This window comes from Salvelinus sp. IW2-2015, linkage group LG4q.1:29 (genome assembly GCF_002910315.2).
Source record: "Salvelinus sp. IW2-2015 linkage group LG4q.1:29, ASM291031v2, whole genome shotgun sequence".
NCBI classification, from domain to species: Eukaryota; Metazoa; Chordata; class Actinopteri; order Salmoniformes; family Salmonidae; genus Salvelinus; species Salvelinus sp. IW2-2015.
In genome coordinates, this window is record NC_036842.1 from 85225886 (window position 1) to 85246599 (window position 20714).

Below are 20714 nucleotides of genomic sequence, written 5' to 3' on the forward strand. Positions count from 1 at the left end.
TTATTGACTCAAGATATTTCAGCTTTTAATTTGAAAATAATTTACAAAAAATTCTAAAAACAGAATTCCACTTTGACATTATGGGCTATTGTGTAGGCCAGTGACACAAAATCTGAATTGAATCCATTTTAAAAAAGTCAAGGGGTGTGAATACTTTCTGAAGACACTGTACATGTTGTCCCATTCCTGTGGTCGCAACATCATGCATGTGTTGACTGAGTGGGAAAAAAGGAGAAAGTGTAACCACCTACACCCACGACCCACCTGTTGTAGGCCTATATGATTTTGAAACCACTCATAGATACAGCCAACAATATTTTTTTTCTTTTTTTTCTTTTAATTGAACAAAACCACCTGATGAAGAATCTTTGACTTTGAAATAGCTGCTTCACACCTGACGTATTGCCAAAGAGTGTCATATAATTCTTTATAAAATTGTAAATTCTTTGGAAAGTAAAATCTTAAAATAGAAAATGGGCATACAATACCAGGCCGGCAATACAAGGCTACGAAAATGTATCATTATTCTAAAGAATCATACAACTGCAAGAGCTACAGTATAAAAAAATAGATAAAAATCTAATGTATTTTGCTAATAAATATTACATTAATACAGCATTTACTATTTGGCCTTCTTCAGCCTCTTCATTGACATCAAGGTTCTTTCAACAGCAAATTAGTCATTTTTATGCATGTATAGACATTAGTTGACATATTTTAGCTGTGCCTCCATCTGCTCTTTTTCAAAAGGCGACAGGAAAATCTTTGGTATGAGAGGCATAGCCATCTTTTTTCCTGAAAGATACTTTAGTTTGACTTGAAAATCCTGATCTGTTAAACAGGCATAACTTCTCTACAACCTAACCACCTGTATGAATTACCAGCGACTGGGTTGGTAATTGCACCAGTTAAAGACATGCTTGGGAACTTTGGTGACTACGAATTATTTTTTCAACCTCCCGTTTTGGGATGGATGTGTCAATGTGTAGTTCATACATGCATAATCTATGAGCAGAATTACTGTCTTCTCTCAATTAGTCACGAAATCCCTAGTTTGAAAGCGACTGTTTTTTGTGAAGCTGTGCTGTGCCATTTTCGCTACATTTTCCCCCACATGGGCCAGCCCCCCAGCAATTCAAGTTCTAGCCAATGAGCTTCAGCCCCTCGCCATTTGATTGACAGCTAGCAAGATGCACACACAGCAGAGCGACAGAGAGAGCAATGACTTGGTGCACATATGTGACATAGTACGCAATTTTCAGGGACAACTTTTGGCTTGTGAGTGCTACTTTCAAAACTACTGGCTAAAAAGTATACAAAAGAACAGGAGAATCTCTTTAAGCCACCACAGTTTTGCCATCAAAATTGTGATCAGTTAATAATAGAACTATCAAATGCATTGATAGCACCAGTCAACTCATGTCCTGAGTAATGATGATTAGAAAACGAATGAAAGACAAAGAATGGAAGAACATTGTCACTGGAGAATCACAGAATCCCATTCATAAGGATCCTGTCCTGGTTGGCTGGACTCTGCTGCACCACCACCAATGAGCTGAGATATGTCTCTGTCGATGATCTCATTCACTGCAAAAGAGAGACAAACAGGGGTTTAGTTTCAAGCCTCTTGTTGTTGGTTTCTTTATAGTTGATTCAGCCATCTGAGAGCAGCATTGCCCATCTCCTAAATATAAACCAAATCACAAATGTAAAAGTAAGTAAATGACACATCAAGCAATACAACATTGACACATACAATGCAGTGCATTGTTGATACAGATGTAGGATCTTAATTTGAGCCAGTTTGCTACAGCTGGAAAATTATCCTGCAGCAACAGGAAATGTGAATTATTATGTTGATTATAATTCATTAATATTTTTTGTACGGGATGATACACTTTACGTTAGGGCAAATCAGGTTGAAATTTTAAAGTGGAAATTAAAAACTTTAGAAGTATTTGCATTTCCTGATGTGCAGGAAAACTCTCATCAACAAAAGACTGATCAAATTAAGATCCTACATCTGTACATTGTATTATTTTAGTGACACTCTCCATCTACAAATGTCACGCATTATGAAAAATGACCAAGCATTGAGGCCTTGTCTAAAGGTTAGAATTGGCTGTATTAGAATTGGTTAGAATTGGCTGTATCAAATGGTGTGATCCATGACGATGGCTGAGGCTCCGGTCTGTATTTGTGATGTCTATTTATATTCCCCACAGTGCAACAAAAACACATGGATCATAAGGCCACATATACACTGTCTATTCATAGCCTGCCCATGAAAATGTGGTGTGTTTGAAACCCGAGCTGTGTATGAGGGTAGATGAAAGACCACATGTTTCATTGTCACATACACTGGATAGGTGCAGTGAAATGTGTTGTTTTACAGGGTCAGCCATAGTAGTACAGCACCCATGAAGTAAATTGGGGTTAAATGCCTTGCTGAAGTGCACAGCGACAGATGTTTCACCTTGTCGGCTCGGGTATTCAAATCATCAGTCCTTTTGGTTACTGGCCCAACGCTCTAACTGCTTACCTGCCGCCCAAACAAACATATGTAAACAAACACACAGCACCAGGCTAGCACTGTGGGGACCGAAATAACAAGTCCCTGGCTTTTCCAACCAACAGACTGACGGGAACTCAGACAGCTTGACTGCACCAGCTCCCTTCCTCCAAGACCAGTTACAAGACACTGTAAGGGCCTTAAACTATTTTATGCTTTAAACCTCTTATGGCTGAGATCGGCTAAGATCCCGTTAATGGGATCGATTTGACAACAGCCAGTGAAAGTGCAGGGCGCCAAATTCAAACAGAAATCTCATAATTAAAATTCCTCAAACATACAAGTATTTCACACCATTTTAAAGATAAACTTGTTGTTAATCCCACCACAGTGTCCGATTTCAAAAAGGCTTTACGACAAAAGCACACCAAACGATTATGTTAGATCAGTACCTAGTCACAGAAAAACACAGCCATTTTTCCAGCCAAAGAGAGGAGTCACAAAAAGCAGACATAGAGATAAAATTAATCACTAACCTTTGATGATCTTCATCAGATGACACTCATAGGACTTCATGTTACACAATACATGTATGTTTTGTTCGATAAAGTGCATATTTATATCCAAAAATCTCAGTTTACATTGGCGCGTTACGTTCAGTAATGTTTTGCTTCCAAAACATCCGGTGATTTTGCAGAGAGCCACATCAATTTACAGAAATAGTCATCATAAACTTGAATAGAAGATACAAGTGTTATGCACAGAATTAGAGATATACTTCTCCTTAATGCAACCGCTGTGTCAGATTTCKAAAAAACTTTACGGAAAAAGCAAACCATGCAATAATCCGAGTACAGCGCTCAGACAACAAAACCATGTTGGAGTCAACAGAAGTCAGAAATAGCGTTATAAATATTCACTTACCTTTGATGATCTTCATCAGAATGCACTCCCAGGAATCCCAGTTCCACAATAAATGTTTGATTTGTTCAATAAAGTACATAATTTGTCCAAATACCTCCTTTTTGTTCGCGCGTTTAGCCCAGTAATCCAAATTCATGAGGCGCGAGCAGACGAAAAGTCAAAAAGTTCCGTTACAGTCCGTAGAAACATGTCAAACGATGTATAGAATCAATCTTTAGGATGTTTTTATCATAAATCTTCAATAATGTTTCAACCGGAGAATTCCTTTGTCTTCAGAAATGCAATGGAACGCAAGCTAACTTTCATGTGAACGCGCGTGGTCAGCTCGTGGCACTCTGCCAGACCCCTGACTCAAAGAGCCCTCATTCCCCTCTCCTTCACAGTAGAAGCATCAAACAAAATTCTAAAGACTGTTGACATCTAGTGGAAGCCCTAGGAAGTGCAATATGACCAATATCCCACTGTATATTCGATAGGCGATGAGTTGAAAAACTACAAACCTCAGATTTCCCACTTCCTGGTTGGATTTTTTCTCAGGTTTTTGCCTGCCATATGAGTTATGTTATACTCACAGACATCATTCAAACAGTTTCAGAAACTTCAGAGTGTTTTCTATCCAAATCTACTAATAATATGCATATCTTAGCTTCTGGGACTGAGTAGCAGGCAGTTTACTCTGGGCACCTTATTCATCCAAGCTACTCAATACTGCCCCCAGCCATAAGAAGTTAAGCAAAACAAAATTACTAAAACTAAAAGATCCCAGCACTGTAAATCAATGAAATCACTGTCATTTGAAATTAAAATTGATTAAATCCTTTGAATTAAATCATTATCACCTAATGTGGCATAAGCTTGCTGTACCTTAATTTATGTATCAGAGTCGCAGAAACCCTGTAGGGTGAAAGTCCAAGTTCAAAGAGAACCCTTCCACCAAACTCAGACCAGGCGTCTTATTTCCAAGCCATATGTAGTGAGGGGGTTGTGGGGGTGCTATGAATACCTGTCATCACTGCACTGTGACAGCTGTGCCACAGACGGTAACTGAAGCAGATTAGCATGCAAGTTACCATCTGTGTGATTATAGTGTCTATAGTGTCAATCACAGTTAAAAGTGTTATCTCCTCAACTAGCAACCAGGGCTCCTGCCTATAATTAACCTAGATCAGCGTTCTTCAARCCTGTTCCTGGAGAGCTACCTGGTAATAGGTTTTCACTCCAACCCCAGTTGTGACTAACCTGATGCAGCTGATCAACCAGCTAATTATTAGAATTAGGTATGCTAGATAACCTACGGGACGGTAGCTCTCCAGGAACAGGGTTGGAAAGCCCTGACCTAGATCATAATGTACGCAAACACACATAGACATATGTGCACAACCGCGCACACACACATACATGGGCAGGCAGCCATGCAGCCCTGTAGGACAGCAAACAAAGACCCAGTGGGCATATGCCTATGGTGACAAGAAAACTGGGCAACAGTGACTGACTGTGTGGTTGGGACAAACACAGTCCGTCCAGCGAGAGGTGATTCATTAAAATATCTGGTCGGCATGGTGAGAGCCTGAGAGCTTAATGGTTCATTGCCTGGCCCCTGAAGGCTTGTAATTACAGCCAGCCCTACTGCTGCCTATCACCTAGCCCACAGTGCAATGGCATCCATTGATTCCTGCACTGTAATGTTCTTTATTTCTGCTTTCTAACCGATTTCTTTAAAGTAACTCTCCTGAGAATAAAATAAATAAGACCGATCAGATAGGGAAAAATCATCTATTCTACCCCTTCATTCATAGCTAATGGCCCAGTAATAACTGTGCTCTAAATACCCAAGATCAGTGGTTCCCAAACTTTTTATAGTCCGGTACCCCTTCAAACATTCAACCTCCAGCTAGCACAAGGGTCAGCGCACTCTCAAATGTTGTTTTTTGACATCATTGTAAGCCTGCCACACACACACTATACGATACATTCATTTAACATAAGAATGAGTGTGAGTTTTTGTCACAAGGCAGCTCGTGGGAAGTGACAAAGAGCTCTTATAGGAGCATGTCACAAATAATAACATAATAATAATCAATAATTTTGCTCTTTATTTTGCCATCTTACATATAAAACTTTATTTGTTCATTGAAAATTGTGAATAACTCAGGAATTAACCACAGGTTAATGAGAAGGGTGTGCTTAAAAGGATGCACATAACTCTGCAATGTTGTTTTGTATTGGACAGCGTCTCAGTCTTAAAAAAAATTCCACACACAGTCTGTGCCTGTATTTATTTTTCATGCTAGTGAGGGCCTAGAATCCACTCTCACATAGGTACGTGGTTGCAAAGGGCATCAGTGTCTTAACAGCGCGATTTTCCAACGCAGGATAGAAATCTGGCAGTGGCTTCTGATTAAATAAAATTTTCACAGAACCGCTTGTTTCAATTTCGATGAGGCTCTCTTGTTCAGATATCGGTAAGTGGACTGGAGGCAGGGCATGACAGGGATAACGAATCCAGTTGTTTGTGTCATCCGTTTCAGGAAAGTAACTGCGTAATTGCGCACCCAACTCACTCAGGTGCTTCGCTATATCACATTTGACGTCGTCCATTTGCACACAAAAAAATCATACAATGATGGAAAGACCTGTGTGTTGGAGCTCTTCTCTGTCCTTGTTAATGCAGACAGAGAAGAGCTCCAACTTCTTAATCATAGCCTCAATTTTGTCCCGCACATTGAATATAGTTGCAGAGAGTCCATTGAATATAGTTCCTGTAATCCTAGATTCAGATCATTCAGGTGAGAAAAAACATCATCCAGCTAGGCCAGTCGTGTTAGAAACTCGTCATCATGAGTCGGTCAGACAAGTGGTCAGACAAGTGAAAATTATGGCCAGTAAAGAAAACTTTAAGCTCGTCTCTCAATTTAAAAAACGTGTCAATACTTTGCCCCTTGATAACCAGCGCACTTCTGTATGTTGTAAAAGCGTTACATGGTCACTGCCCATAGCATTGCATAGTGCAGAAAATACACAAGAGTTCAGGGGCCTTGCTTTAACAAAGTTAACTATTTTCACTGTAGTGTCCAAAACGTCTTTCAAGCTGTCAGGCATTCCTTTGGCAGCAAGAGCCTCTCGGTGGATGCTGCAGTGTACCCAAGTGGCGTCGGGAGCAACTGCTTGCACGCTCGTTACCACTCCGCTATGTCTCCCTGTCATTTTGCGGCATCAATACAGATACCAACACATCTTGACCACCAAAGTCCATTTGATGTCACAAAGCTGTCCAGTACTTAAAAAATATCCTCTCCTGTTGTCCTGGTTTCCAGTGGTTTGCAGACGAGGATGTCTTCCTTGATTGACCCCCCATAAACGTAACAGACATATACCAGGAGCTGTGTCAGGTCCACCATGTCTGTTGACTCATCCAGCTGTAACGCATAGAATTCACTGGCTTGTATGCGAAGCAGTAATTGTTTCAAAACATCTCCTGCCATGTCACTGATGCGTCATGAAACAGTGTTGTTTGATGAAGTCATTGTCTGTATAGCATTTTTGGCCTTTTCCCCCAGCATTGTCCCAGCCATATCCGCGGCAGCAGGAAGAATTAAGTCCTCCACAATAGTATGAGGCTTGCCTGTCCTCGTCACTCGGTAGCTCACCATATAAGACTCTTCCAGCCCCTTCTTATCAATGGTATCTGCTTTTATACATAACTTACTAGTCAAAAGTAGAATTAATTCTCGCTCAAAAAACACCCGCGGCTTATTTTTCAAATTGACGTGTTTTGTTTCTAAATGTCTGCGCAAGAGTGAAAGTCTCATTGAGTTGTCAGATAGTACTTTTGCACATATATCACACTGTGGCTGAGGAAAGGCACTACTCCCAATATAAGTGAACAACAAATCAATTGAGATCTCATCATATTTGTGCCTCTTCGATGGTCCAACGTCCCTGTCTGTTGTTCGGTGCTTTCCCGGGTAAGGGGGCAGTAGCTCTTCGGATGCATCAGATTGTTGGATGTTAATTATTTGACTAGGCTACCTGTATTTGACATTGTGTTGTTATTTTGCTGAACACCAGATGGTTTCATTTTAGGCAGTAAAACGAGGATACTCAGGCGAGAAAAAAACCTCACACAAATGTATAGCGCCGTTGGAAAATATACTGTTTGAAATTTTTTGAATATTTAAATGTTTTACATAAATGTTTTTAATAATAAAAAAATAAGTTTTTATATTAATCACTTTTTTATTGCCGTACCCTCGACAGCATTGCGCATACCCCAGTACCCCAGTTTGGGAATACCTGCCCTAGAGAACATTTATCATCTGAGCCTCTTACCATCATCCAGTGTGATCTCCTGGAGCCTCATGTTGCCGAGAGGCAGCTTCTCCTCTGGTTCCTGCTTGATGTTCACTTTCTCTTGGTCGTTTGAGAAAAGGAAATGGGGGGCCGGGGTACACTCCTGGGGGTCACTAATAGAGGCCAGGCCCTGGGCTCTGCTGGGGGACAGTTGCCTCAGAGGACCCCCAGAGGAGGCTGATGCTGACGGGGAGGTGGAGCAGGTTGCTTGTGCTCCAGGGGTGGGGGAATACGAGGCAGGCAAGTTTCTGGCAGAGTGATAGCTCAGATTATACTCAGCCTGTAGGGCTGCCAGGTCAGAGTCTGATTGGGAGCAGTGGTAGCTTAGTGAGTGCAGCTGGCTTGTATTCTGGGTGTGGTTTCCCGCAGACTGGAGAGTGGCGCCAGAGAGATCAGGTCCAATGAGGCTCTGGTACATTTCCCTATGAGGGCTGGAGGCAGCTGGTTTGGTCTGGGCAGACTGAGGTCGATTGACCTGGGGTGCGGCAGGGCCAGGTCTCATGGGAGAGCTGGCCTGGCCGCTGTAAGGCACATTGTGTTGTGTGACCTGGTAGACAGGCTTTGTCCGAAGGGGTGGCATGGGGTCAGGTGTATGCACAAGGCTTATCCGCTGGTATCCCATACGGGGGCTGTAGCTGTGGAGGTGAGGGGAGTGCTGAAGAGGCGAGGAGCCAGAGGGAGTGTATGCTGCCTGGGAGGGTGGATCACAAGGCACTGGGTGACCACCAGAGGAACCATACAAGGCCTTGTCCTGAGAGAAGGCCACGCCAGGAGAAGTCAGCTGGCTGCTGGTTGGATATAGGCCAGGGGGATTGGTGCAGGTAGACAGATAGGCGGAGTCTCTGTGCTCTTGCTTCACTTGAGTAGCCACAACTGTACAGTCAATGGCAGTGGGATAATGGTGTGGAGAAGCACCAGCCAAGTATGTGAAGTTTTGTGTCTGGCTTCTTCTCCTCTTCCCGTTACACACATAGAACTGCACCTGGACTGCAGAGCTCACAGTTGTGTTGTGGTAGGTAGGAATCTCAACCACGATTCTGGACTGCAAAGAGAATGTTTCAAAATGATTGATTATCTATTCAAGGGATCCACGGTTTCTGTGAGGTCCATTTCATGTAACTTTTATTAATGTAATGTACATTACTACTTACTCTTTTACTCTTTTCTCCAATAACGTTTCCGTCAACTTCCCATTGTGTGTGTCCATCTGGAGAGATAAAACATCACAATTAATAACACATTAATAAACCTCTGCTAAAGTTGGGCAGCGTCACCATCTCTTACCAGGGCTTTTCTCCAGGAAGATGACCTTTGACTCTGGGGATATGTTGGAGCCGGTGATGACCATCTCCTCCCCCCCACTGACCAAGCAGCTGACGGGACTGCAGCTCTCCATCTGGGGAAGGTCTGTGGCCGAGCGCTGGGCTGCAAGCCAATTACATTTAACTATTAAATATACTGTACAGTAAAACAACATTATGTAAGCTACTGTATAAAATAATTTCAAGGGGAAAACTCTGACTTCTAGTTATAGTCTTACCTAATTATTATAGCCAATAACTTAATACAGGTTACATAAATAAAGAGTTTTCCTGGTCAAGTCGGCAGGGTAGCCTAGTGGTTAGAATGTTGGACTAGTAACCGAAAGGTTGCAAGATCGAATCCCCGAGCTGACATGGTAAAAATGTGTTGTTCTGCCCCTGAACAAGGCAGTTAACCCACTGTTCCTAAGCTGTCATTGAAAATAAGAATTTGTTCTTAACTGACATGTTAAATTAAGGTAAACTTCTTTTTTTTTTAAGTCCCATAATGGAGAAAAACTCAGGACTCTATGAATCATGTACATGTATCTTTGAATGTATGTACATACCATATACCAGGGATCATCAAGTAGAGGATGGTCAGGGGCCGGTACATAATTACAGATAATTTGTGGACCAGATATATTTAACTAAAACATAATAATTTCAAACCTTGCTARATTTGTATACGTTCATATATATTTCTCTATTATGCATGGGAATACTTTGGAACAGATTTCCAAAATTATGATTTGCTGGTGTTTTTAGTCTTTATTGTCCAACAATCTATAAAAATATATCTATTTTGTTTTTTAAATATATTATAATTTTTTGCTCAGAAAAATAAAATCGTACGCGGGCCAAATTTGGCCTGTGGGCCGCCAGTTGGGGAACCCTGCCATATACAATATGTAGCCCTACTGAAGATACTCACAGCACTCCACAGGAATAGAGGCAGCTTGCAGGCACATGACCTTTCCGCTGGGCTGAGGGATATACACACGGAATGCCACTCGCACACGTGTGTTCTTCCTCCCGATGTCTGTCTCCCCCTTCCTGAGCTCAATGTCAGAGTTCCTCAGCTTCAAGATGCCTGCACAGTCAATACTATAGAGGGGGACATACAAGCACAAGACAACATTATATAAAGGCCATTTGAATATAAAAGCTAACAATTGAATATAGTAACCTAATAAAATAGGCCTATAATGCTATGAATAGTTCAAGTTATTCATGTGTAATTTGATGGTGTTATGCAGTTTGTTGATTAGTCACAACATGTATCAGATAGTGTGAGAGAGATCTAGTCTCGAGACAAAATAATACCTGGATTTTTCTACTGTGGAAGGCAGCCACATTTCCATGACAAAATAAACTCAGCAAAAAAAGAAACCTCCCTTTTTCAGGACCCTGTCTTTCAAAGATAATTAGTAAAAATCAAAATAACTTCACAGATCTTCATTGTAAAGGGTTAAAACACGGTTTCCCATGCTTGACCCATAACCAATGACCCATAATGACCCATAACCAATTAATGAACATGCACCTGTGGAACGGTCGTTAAGACACTAACAGCTTACAGACGGTAGGCAATGAAAGTCACAGAAAACTTAGGACACTAAAGAGGCCTTTCTACTGACTCTGAAAAACACCAAAAGAAAGATGCCCAGGGTCCCTGTTCATCTGCGTGAACGTGCCTTCGGCATGCTGCAAGGAGGCATGAGGACTGCAGATGTGGCCAGGGAAATAAATTGCAATGTCGGTACTGTGAGACGCCTAAGACAGCGCTACAGGGAGACAGGATGGACAGCTGATCGTCCTCGCAGTGGCAGACCACATATAACAACACCTGCACAGGATCGGTACATCCGAACATCACACCTACGGGACAGGTACAGGATGGCAACAACAACTGTCCGAGTTACACCAGGAACGCACAATCGCTCCATCAGTGCTCAGATTGTCCGCAATAGGCTGAGAGAAGCTGGACTGAGGGCTTGTAGGCCTGTTGTAAGGCAGGTCCTCACCAAACATCACCGGCAACAACGGGCACAAACCCACCGTCGCTGGACCAGACAGGACTGGCAAAAAGTGCTCTTCAGTGATGAGTCGCGGTTTTGTCTCACCAGGGGTGATGGTCAGATTCACGTTTATCGTCGAAAGAATGAGCGTTACACCCAGGCCTGTACTCTGGAGCGGGATCGATTTGGAGGTGGAGGGTCCGTCATAGTCTGGGGCGGTGTGTCACAACATCGTCGGACTGAGCTTGTTGTCATTGCAGGCAATCTCAACGCTGTGCGTTACAGAGCAGACGTCCTCCTCCCTCATGTGGTACCCTTCCTGCAGGCRRATCCTGACATGACCCTCCAGCATGACAATGCCATCAGCCACACTGCTCGTTCTGTGCGTGATTTCCTGAAAGACAGGAATGTCAGTGTTCTGCCATGGCCAGCGAAGAGCCCGGATCTCAATCCCATTGAGCACGTCTGGGACATGTTGGATCGGAGGGTGAGGGCTAGGGCCATTCCCCCCAGAAATGTCCGGGAACTTGCAGGTGCCTTGGTGGAAGAGTGGGGTAACATCTCACAGCAAGAACTGGCAAATCTGGTGCAGTCCATGAGGAGGAGATGCACTGCAGTACTTAATGCAGCTGGTGGCCACAAGATACTGACTGTTACTTTTGATTTTGACCCCCCTTTGTTCAGGGAGACATTATTCCATTTATGTTAGTCACATGTCTGTGGAACTGTTCAGTTTATGTCTCAGTTGTTGAATCTTGTTGTGTTCATACAAATATTTACACATGTTAAGTTTGCTGAAAATAAATGCAGTTGACAGTGAGACGACGTTTCTTTTTTTGCTGAGTTTAGCAAAGCTATGGTCTGTTTCAAAAAAAAATTCTCTATGTAAAAATATGCTTATTCTTCAGATGACAATCCGTTCCCATTTTTTACATGCTATGATCTGTTCTAAATCTTAAAAAATGAATAGAGTTCACAGTGGAAGCCATTTTACATTTTAGATCATAAAACTAATAAATCAGAAGCACAAATGTTATATTTTTTGCCTTTGAAAACATAAATCTTGCATGGTTATGACCAGTACCTGCTGGACATATTGTTTTCGGGGAGCAGAGGTATTTCCAGAACCTTTGTACTGCTTATTACACTTTCCTGGCAAGCAGTAGCCACCGTCTTTCCCGTTACTCTGTGCACCTGGTAGAAGGCATGCGGTCTCAAGTAGCGATCGTCTGCCGTTCCAATGAAAATCTGCAGGTTGACTGGCTTCTCGTTGTATCCAATGAGCTGAAAATGAAACCAATCCATAGAGATATTAATAAGCATACTATTGAAGCATACTAGAGCATTTGATCTACAAAGCTATAAATACACTGTTTCACTTCTTCTTATGAGCACTCTTTTTCTGAGCGCTGTTTTCTAAGAAGACCTGATTATAATGTGATTATAATGACAACATGAACTGAATAGTGTATATTTCACTACATATGCATAACTGTGTTCATCATGTTTGGGTCTATTTATAAACAGTATGCCAAAACAATACCAAAGCTCTGTACAGATAGCATTACACTCAGAGAACGTCTAAAATGTGACCTGAAGGTTGAGCACTATTTAGTTTACTTATGGAGGGTTTGTAGTGCGCTTTCCCTACAGGAGTCCTGTAAGGAATATCCAGAATTGCCCACAATGAAATGTCCAAATTGAAACCAATTGAGGTCACCACAAATTTGTTGTGCCATAAAGGAGCATGAGATTGAGGAATGTTGAACCAGCCTATGTGATGTAATGTACGGGGAAACACTGTTAGTGGCATTACAGAGGACTAGAGAGTGAAGCTGTGTGGCTTTAACACCAGAGTCAATTCAATGTAACACTTCCTTTGATATCTCAGGATATAACACGTTGATTGACACTTCAAGGTTACAACTGAACTGCAAACAGCAGTTAATCAAAACATAATTTATTCAAACCAGGCATAAAGTTTTAACCATTTTTTGTTTTGCTTTGATCTCTTAGAGAGCCTCAAAGTTTGCAGTGTATCAATAGCACAATCATATTGATATTCTAGGTGAGAGCCTGACACTGACCCTCTATACATACATTTGTCATGTTGACTTGGATTTACATAGAATGTGTCTAAATACTTTAGCTGTGCTAGATTGAGCTTGCCAAGTGAAAATACTAATTGAATCCAGGTCTGGTGTCATGATTTTGGGAAAGTCTTGCTTATTACCTTGACTGAAGGGTGTCCTCCTGAGGCAGCCTTGATGGCCCCCCGACTCCCCTCTGTCTCATAGTGGGCCCTGTGGTGGCCCCGCGGCTGCACATCCACCTTCAGCTCACACTGGCCAAACTGGCTGGGCAGGGGCCAGTCCAGAGGGGGCAGGGACGAGGTCCTGGGTGGGGGAGCCAACACAGGGCTGTATTAATTAGGCAGCAAATGGAAGGAAACAGACTGAAACAGGGAGGGACCTGAACTTGTCCAATAAGCAATGCTCATTTTAAATTGACATTGTTTTGTTATGTTTTGGTACATTTTGCTACAGAGTGTGTGCACTAATGAATATGACCCAGCAGCTCTTTCTCATAAACATACAGTCATTCAGATTTGGTGTTAAAAATACCATGGGGGTCTGTGTTTTGTTCTTCACCTTTAGTAAAGCTGTGCTGACCCTTTGCTTTGCAAGGGTTCTATGATAGTACAATGTCTGCACCATGCTGAGTGATCGGGGAAATGAGAACACGTTTTCAACCAGTGGTTGGCATTATGAAGCACGCATGTGAGTATTGATGCCGATGTGATTATGAATAACAAACCTGAAAAGGGGTGTGTTGCCAAGTTTGGGTTTGCTCCAGGTGAAGTGTGAGGGAACCGAGAGAAAAACTTCTTCAAAAAGGCCATCCTGTTTTAGAATAGACCCAGACTCCTCTGCAGGTGAATCCAGGTAAGGCAAAGCAGCTCTGTCGTCTTCCAGCCCCTGCCCGGAATCTCCCTGTGCTTGGAATAGACCCATGTGAGCCTGATGAGAGGTCCTCCTGGTCTTGGACGGAACGTCTACCTCAGGGAAGCTGTACAGGAGGGCCCCCATGGCACCAGGGCTTCCACCCACCCAGGTATCCTCTGTCACACTGCCCCTGGGAGAGTGGCCCGGTGTGGGGCTGGGGGAGTGGTGTGGCGAGGGGGAGGCTAAGTGGACGTCGGCACTGGAGTGCCTTCTTTTCCCACAAGGGGATGTGGGTCTTGAGCCAGACCTGGAGGTGGGATGCAGGTTCAGCCAGTTCTCATCTGTGACGCTGTTGCGCGGGGAGTGACAGGGGGACTGGCGGGGCGATTGGCGAGGGGACTGGTGGGGCGAGAGTGAGTAGGTGCTCATGAAGTACTGCTGCTGCCACAGCTCTACCCCAAATCCCCCTGCGGCCTGGCCCTGTGGTGAGCAGATAGGGGAGGCCAGGGGAGAAGCCAGCGGGGAGCCCAGGGTGAAGCGGGCGGCCGCCTCGTTTAGCTCAGCCTCCACGTCATCATACACGTGGGAGAAGGACTCGCAGGAAGACATGTCAGACAGCCAGCTCCTGGAGGACAGGCTGCTGCAGGGGCTGGGGTTCAGGGAGGATGAGTCCCTGTAACAGGGGTCCAGGGACAGGTAGAGGTGATCCGTGGACGAGGAACACTCGCGGCTGCACTCCCCCCCGCCATCTGCCCCACTGATGAGCAAGGCATCCTGGCTGGAGACCAGCTCTTGGTGACTGATGGATGTGATTTGGATGCTTGGGCAGTCAAATGCCTTGGGGATGTGTCCAGTGGCACTGTATCTGGAACCGTGATCTTCATAGCTGGAGCTGGAGTGGTAGTTACCATGGGCCTGCAGAGGAGCCTGGTTAGAGACAGCTTGATGGCGCTGGTGACTCTGTTGTACGTCCGGGGCCTGGCCAATAGGCTGGGTGGTGTAGTATTGCGTGCTGTCATCAGGTTCTGGACCAGCTGGGTATAGAAAGAAAGTAGGCCAATTGAGAGTGTTGTTCATTTGCAATGTAAAGTGTCTACTCTTTAGAGCGTAGCAAATAAAAACAGTGCCACTGCACCCTGTATTAATCCGGAGTCCAGACAAAGGAACAGACAAACAAATGATAATTCTCTGATCTATTACTCTCTATTTGCATCTATCCTACAACAGCCTAGACTAGTCATCCATAGGTTAACCCACTGGGAAAGGTTTGTCATAAATGCCATTGCAGTCTCTACAAAATGTGGGGAAAACAAGACTAGAGACTGACCTGTTTAGCAGAGGCCACTGTAGAATGGCGATATATAGATTAACAGCAGCACTCGCCAGGCTAATTCGCATAACTGTATGTGCTCACAGCTGTCAACAGAGCAGAAGCAGCAGCATTAGAAGCGGCCTACTACTAATAAACAGTTTCACACAGGACACACGCCCACACACACTGTTTCTCTCTGGCCTGGTCTGCATGCAAAATGCAAAGAGGGTGAAAGGTCAAATGGCTGATTGTGCCTAGATATGGAGCACATAAAATAATTGCCTTTGGCCTTGACTTATTTGCAAATGCAATGAATGTAATGAATATAAATATTATCTGATGCAACATGGGCCCAGCAACCCCTCTGGCTGGGTGGTAGAGTGTGGCGCCTGAATGAGCTGCGGGTGCCATTTACAACCGTTAGAAATAAGGAAGGAAACAGACAAGAGAAGGGCTGATGGCAAGAAGGGAGTGGGTGGCTATCATTATGATTTATGCTCTTCCATTACAGTAGACATCACCTTTCACTTTTCATACCCCAATGTCGCTGGCATTTGATCCCTTTTGAGTACCTTTCTACTGAAAACTGCTGCTGAAATCTTTATCTTTGTGCAATACCAATAAAATAGCAAAATGGGCAGTTGTCAGTAAAATAGTATTTTATCCTACAAAGTACATAGTTATACACTGAGTACACCAAACCTTAAGAACACCTTCCTAATATTGAGTTMCACRRSCCCCCCCCCCCCCCCCTGAATGGCACACATACACAATCCATGTCTCAATTGTCTCTAGGCTTAAAAATACATCTTTACCTTTCTCCTCCCCTTCATCTACACTGATTGAAGTGGATTTAAAGTTGCACTATGCAGAACTCGCTACACCATTTCCTGGTTGCTATAACTCTAGTTCGCCTAATTTCAGTTTTTGTAACAAAATAAGCTAGTATAGTGTAAAGAATCCTTGTACCATCTAAACCTCTGTGAAATATATTTTCGATAATCAAAAATATTGTATTTTCAGCTGTATGAAGCTGGTGACAAAACCAAAAATAAAAGAGCAAAAACACAACTTAAGAACAGGAAGCATAGAAATAGCGAACATAGAGCAGATCTACAAATTCTTAGACTTGCTTTCAAGTAGAATGATAGATCTATAACTCACATTTCTGTGAATTTGGTCAGGTTGCCCAAAAAGTTACATATTGCCATTTTAACAAGTGACATCAATAAGGGATCATAGCTTTCACCTGGATTCACCTGGTCAGTCTATGTCATGGAAAGAGCAGGTGTTCATAATGTGTTGTGCACTCAGCGTATATTGAGCCACTGGGATTTTGCATGTCAGTGCTGTCCAAATTTCAACTGGACCAGTATCTGATTAGATATAATCCAATGTATCAGTGCAATTTATAACTGTGTAATAAACTCAGTGGTGGAAAAAGTGCCCAATTGTCATAGTTGAGTAAAAGTAATGATACCTTAATAGAAAATTACTCAAGTAAAAGTGAAAGTCTCCCAGTAAAATACTACTTGAGTAAGAGTCTAAAAAGTATTTGGTTTTAAATATAATGAAGTATGTAATTCCTTATATTAAACCAAACCAGATGGCACAATTGTCTTGTTTTTATTTTATTTTTACAGATAGCCAGGGGCACGCTCCAACACTCAGACATAATTTACAATGAAGCATTTGTGTTTAGTGAGGTAGGCCAGAACAGAGGCAGTAAGAATGACAAGGGATGTTCTCTTGATAAGTGCATGAATTGGACCATTTTCCTGTACTGCTAATGAGTACTTTTGGGTGTCAGGGAAATGTTTGGAGTAAAAATTATACTGAACTAAAATATAAACGCAACATGTAAAGTGTTGGTCCCATGTTTCATGAGCTGAAATAAAACATCCCAGAAATTTGCCACATGCACAAAAAGCTTATTTATCTCACATTGTGTGCACAAATTTGCTTACATCCCTGAAAGTGAGCAGTACTTCCAAGCGGCCTCATAACCGCAGACTACGTATAACCACGCTAGCCCGTGGCCTCCACATCCGGCGGTGTCGTCTGAGACCAGCCATCCGGACAACTGATGAAACTGTGGGTTTGCACAAACAAAGAATTTCTGCACAAACTGTCAGAAAACGTCTCCGGGAAGCTCATATGTGTGCTCGTCGTCCTCTCCAGGGTCTTGACCTGACTGCAGTAACCGACATCAGTGGGCAAATGCTCACCTTCGATGGCCACTGGCACGCTGGAGAAGTGTGCTCTTCATGGATGAATCCCGATTTCAACTGTACCGGGCAGGTGGCAGACAGAGTGTATGGCATCGTGTTGGTGAGCGGTTTGCTGATGTCAACGTTGTGAACAGAGTGCTCCATGGTGGTGGTGGGGTTATGGTATGAGCAGCCATAAGCTATGGACAACAAACACAATTGCATTTTATTGATGGCAATTTGAAAGCACAGAGATACCGTTACGAGATCTTGAGGCCCATTGTCGTGCCATTCATCCGCTATCACCTCATGTTTCAGCATGATAATTCGCTGTCCCATGTCGCAAGGACCTGTACACAATTCCTGGAAGCTGAAAATGTCCCAGTTCTTCCATGGCTTGCATACTCACCAGACATGTCACCTATTGGGCATGTTTGAGATTCTCTGGATCGACGTGTACTACAGCGTGTTCCAGTTCCCGCCAAATCCAGCAACTTCGCACAGCCATTGAAGAGGAGTGGGACAACATTCCACAGGCAATCATCAACAGCCTGGTCAACTCTATGCGAAGGAGATGTGTCGCGCTGCATGAGGCAAATGGTGGTCACACCAGATACTGACTGGTTTTCTGATCCACACCCCTACCTCTTTTTTTAAGGTACGGTGCCATGAAAAAGTATTTTCCCCCTTCCCTTCCCTAAAATGTAGCATAATTTTTTACACTGAATGTTATCAGATCTTCAACCAAAACGTAATATTAGATAAAGGGAACCTGAGTTTACAAATAAATAATAAATAATGAAAATAAAAAAATGGATACTTACTCTATTTCATTAACAAAGTTATGCAATACCCAATTCCCATGTGTGAAAAAGCAATTGCCCCCTTACACTCAATACATTGCAAATGCTTCCTGTAGTCGTTGATCAGTCTCACATCGCTGTGGAGGAATTTTGGCCCACTCTTGCATGCAGAACTGCTTTAACTCAGAGGTTTTCAAGAATGAACTGCTCATTTCAAGTCCTGCCAAAACATCTCAATTGGGATTAGGTCTGGACTTTGACTAGGCCATTCCAAACTTCAAATGTGTTGCTTTTTTGCCATTTTCATGTAGACTTGATCGTGTGTTTCGGATCATTGTCTTGCCGCATGACCCAGCTGCATTTCAGCTTCAGCGCACAGATGGAGGCCTGACATTCTCCTGTAGAATTCTCTGATACAGAGCAGAATTCATGGTTCCTTCTATTAGGGCATGTCATCCAGGTCCTGAGGCAGAAAATCATCCCCAAACCATCACACTACCACCACCATGCTTGACTGTTGGTATAAGGTTCTTACTGTGGAATACAGAGTTTGGTTTTCGCCAGGCATAATGAAACCCATGTTGTCCAAAAAGTTATACTTTTGACTCATCTGTCCATAGAACATTCCTCCAAGAGTCTTGATGATCATCCAGGTGCTTTTTGGCAAACTTGAGTCAACTTTCTGGATGAGATGGGTCCCATTGGGACGGCAGGAAGCCTAGTGGTTAGAGTGTTGGGCCAGTAACCGAAAGGTTGCTGGATCGAATCCCCGAGCTGACAAGGTAAAAATCTGTCATTGTGTCCCTGAACAAGGCAGTTAACCCACTGTTCCCTGGTAGGCTGTCATTGTAAATAAGAATTTGTTCTTATTAACTGACTTGCCTAGTTAAATAAATTGTCTGGTACAGATACCCCAAAAAACGACTTAAGTAGTACTGTCAAGTATTTTTCCTTAAGTACTTTACACCACTGAATAAACTCCACATCATTCAGAATGGCTGGTGTATTAATGCAGTGTAATCGTAAAACACTGGCGTCGTATTTTATATGTGTGTTATAAGTTTTAAAACATTCATGTTGCCTAAGTAAACTACACATTTAAAGATATAAAAAGTAAATGCTTATAACTGAATCTGACAGTCTAGGTTTATTAGGCTACAATTGATACCTTACAACAGGGATAATTAACTAGATTCAGCAGCGGGACGATTTTTTCTTGAGCGGGTGGTCAGGGGGCCAGAACATAATTACAAATAATTTGTAGACCAGATATATTTGATTAAAACACCATTTCAAACCTTGTTTACATTTGTGTAAATCACATATAATCTCTTTATTATGCGTACCTTTGAACAGATTTCAAAATTTTAAATCACCTGGGAGATGATTGGCTGGTGTTTTTACAGTATTTTATGTTCAACAAATAAAAATAAAAACCTTTGGGGTTTTTTTATCCAGAAAATTTGGGGGCCAAATAAAATCACCTGCGGGCCAAATTCGGTCCGTGGGCCGCCAGTTGGTGAACCCTGCCCTACAAGACAGTAGCGACACATGTAGGTCAATGACTGCAGCCTACATTCGTAGTTCTTCTACTTTCGCTCCAGGACCAGGTAGCCAAGGCAAAACGGCAAATTGGCATCGAATGGTTAACTTTATAACATTCTATTACGGCTTTGGCGAATACATTGTTGCATCAAAAAAAGAAGAGAACTCACCTACGGGGCCTAGCTGTTGTTGCGCCTCCTCCCCGAAAATAAGTCTGAAGTCCAGCTCCTCATTGCCGCTAAAATTTACAGTACTCATTCGGTCTGACGGGTCGTTTTTTTGCCGTTGTTTCAGAACTGCATTCAAGATTTTAACGATATAAGGAGGAAATGTTTGTTTGTACTATTAACAGCAACAAGAAGCCTATCCGAAGTTGTAAATAGTTAAAACGACTCCAAAATGCGTGTTTCCTCCAGACGACATTTATAACGACGTTATAATCTCTCGATACTTTACCAGTTCAGTTATGCAAATAAAAAAGACGCATAGACAATAGTTTGTCCGTAGTTATTCTCGATTACCGTTGAAGAAGCAGTCAGTCTACTCACTAAACTTCCATATTACAAACAAAGCATTGACAGACAGCTCCGTTCATGACGTCAGCTAAATCCACCACAGGCATCAGCCTGCGTACAGTACAGTAGCTGGTGAGAGAGGGTGCTGTACAGGCTACTTCACAATTATTAGAGTATCAAATCACCTGGCAAGGCAGTGTCTCTGGTTACGAATAAACATAATTAGAATCAAACTGTTTAATTAAAAACAAAAACAATTGATTCAATAGCAGCCAA

General features: G+C 42.8%; 1 protein-coding gene across 2 annotated transcripts; it reads right to left on the reverse strand.

Moving 5' to 3' along the window:
* nfatc3b (nuclear factor of activated T cells 3b) lies at nucleotides 1–20633 on the reverse strand. 2 transcript variants are annotated; one of them, XM_023985970.2, is made up of 9 exons: nucleotides 20094–20633; nucleotides 13926–15087; nucleotides 13342–13504; nucleotides 12193–12392; nucleotides 10022–10194; nucleotides 9071–9211; nucleotides 8938–8993; nucleotides 7766–8828; nucleotides 1–1587 (listed from the first exon to the last, which is right to left on the reverse strand). In XM_023985970.2, exons 1-9 carry the CDS (start codon nucleotides 20179–20181, stop codon nucleotides 1478–1480), a joined length of 3156 nt encoding a protein of 1051 aa, XP_023841738.1. In that variant the 5' UTR covers nucleotides 20182–20633; the 3' UTR covers nucleotides 1–1477. The 2 variants fall into 2 exon arrangements, with proteins under 2 accessions (XP_023841738.1, XP_023841737.1); XM_023985969.2 differs by having other exon boundaries at nucleotides 13342–13528.
* Between the last annotated feature and the right edge of the window lie 81 nt (nucleotides 20634–20714).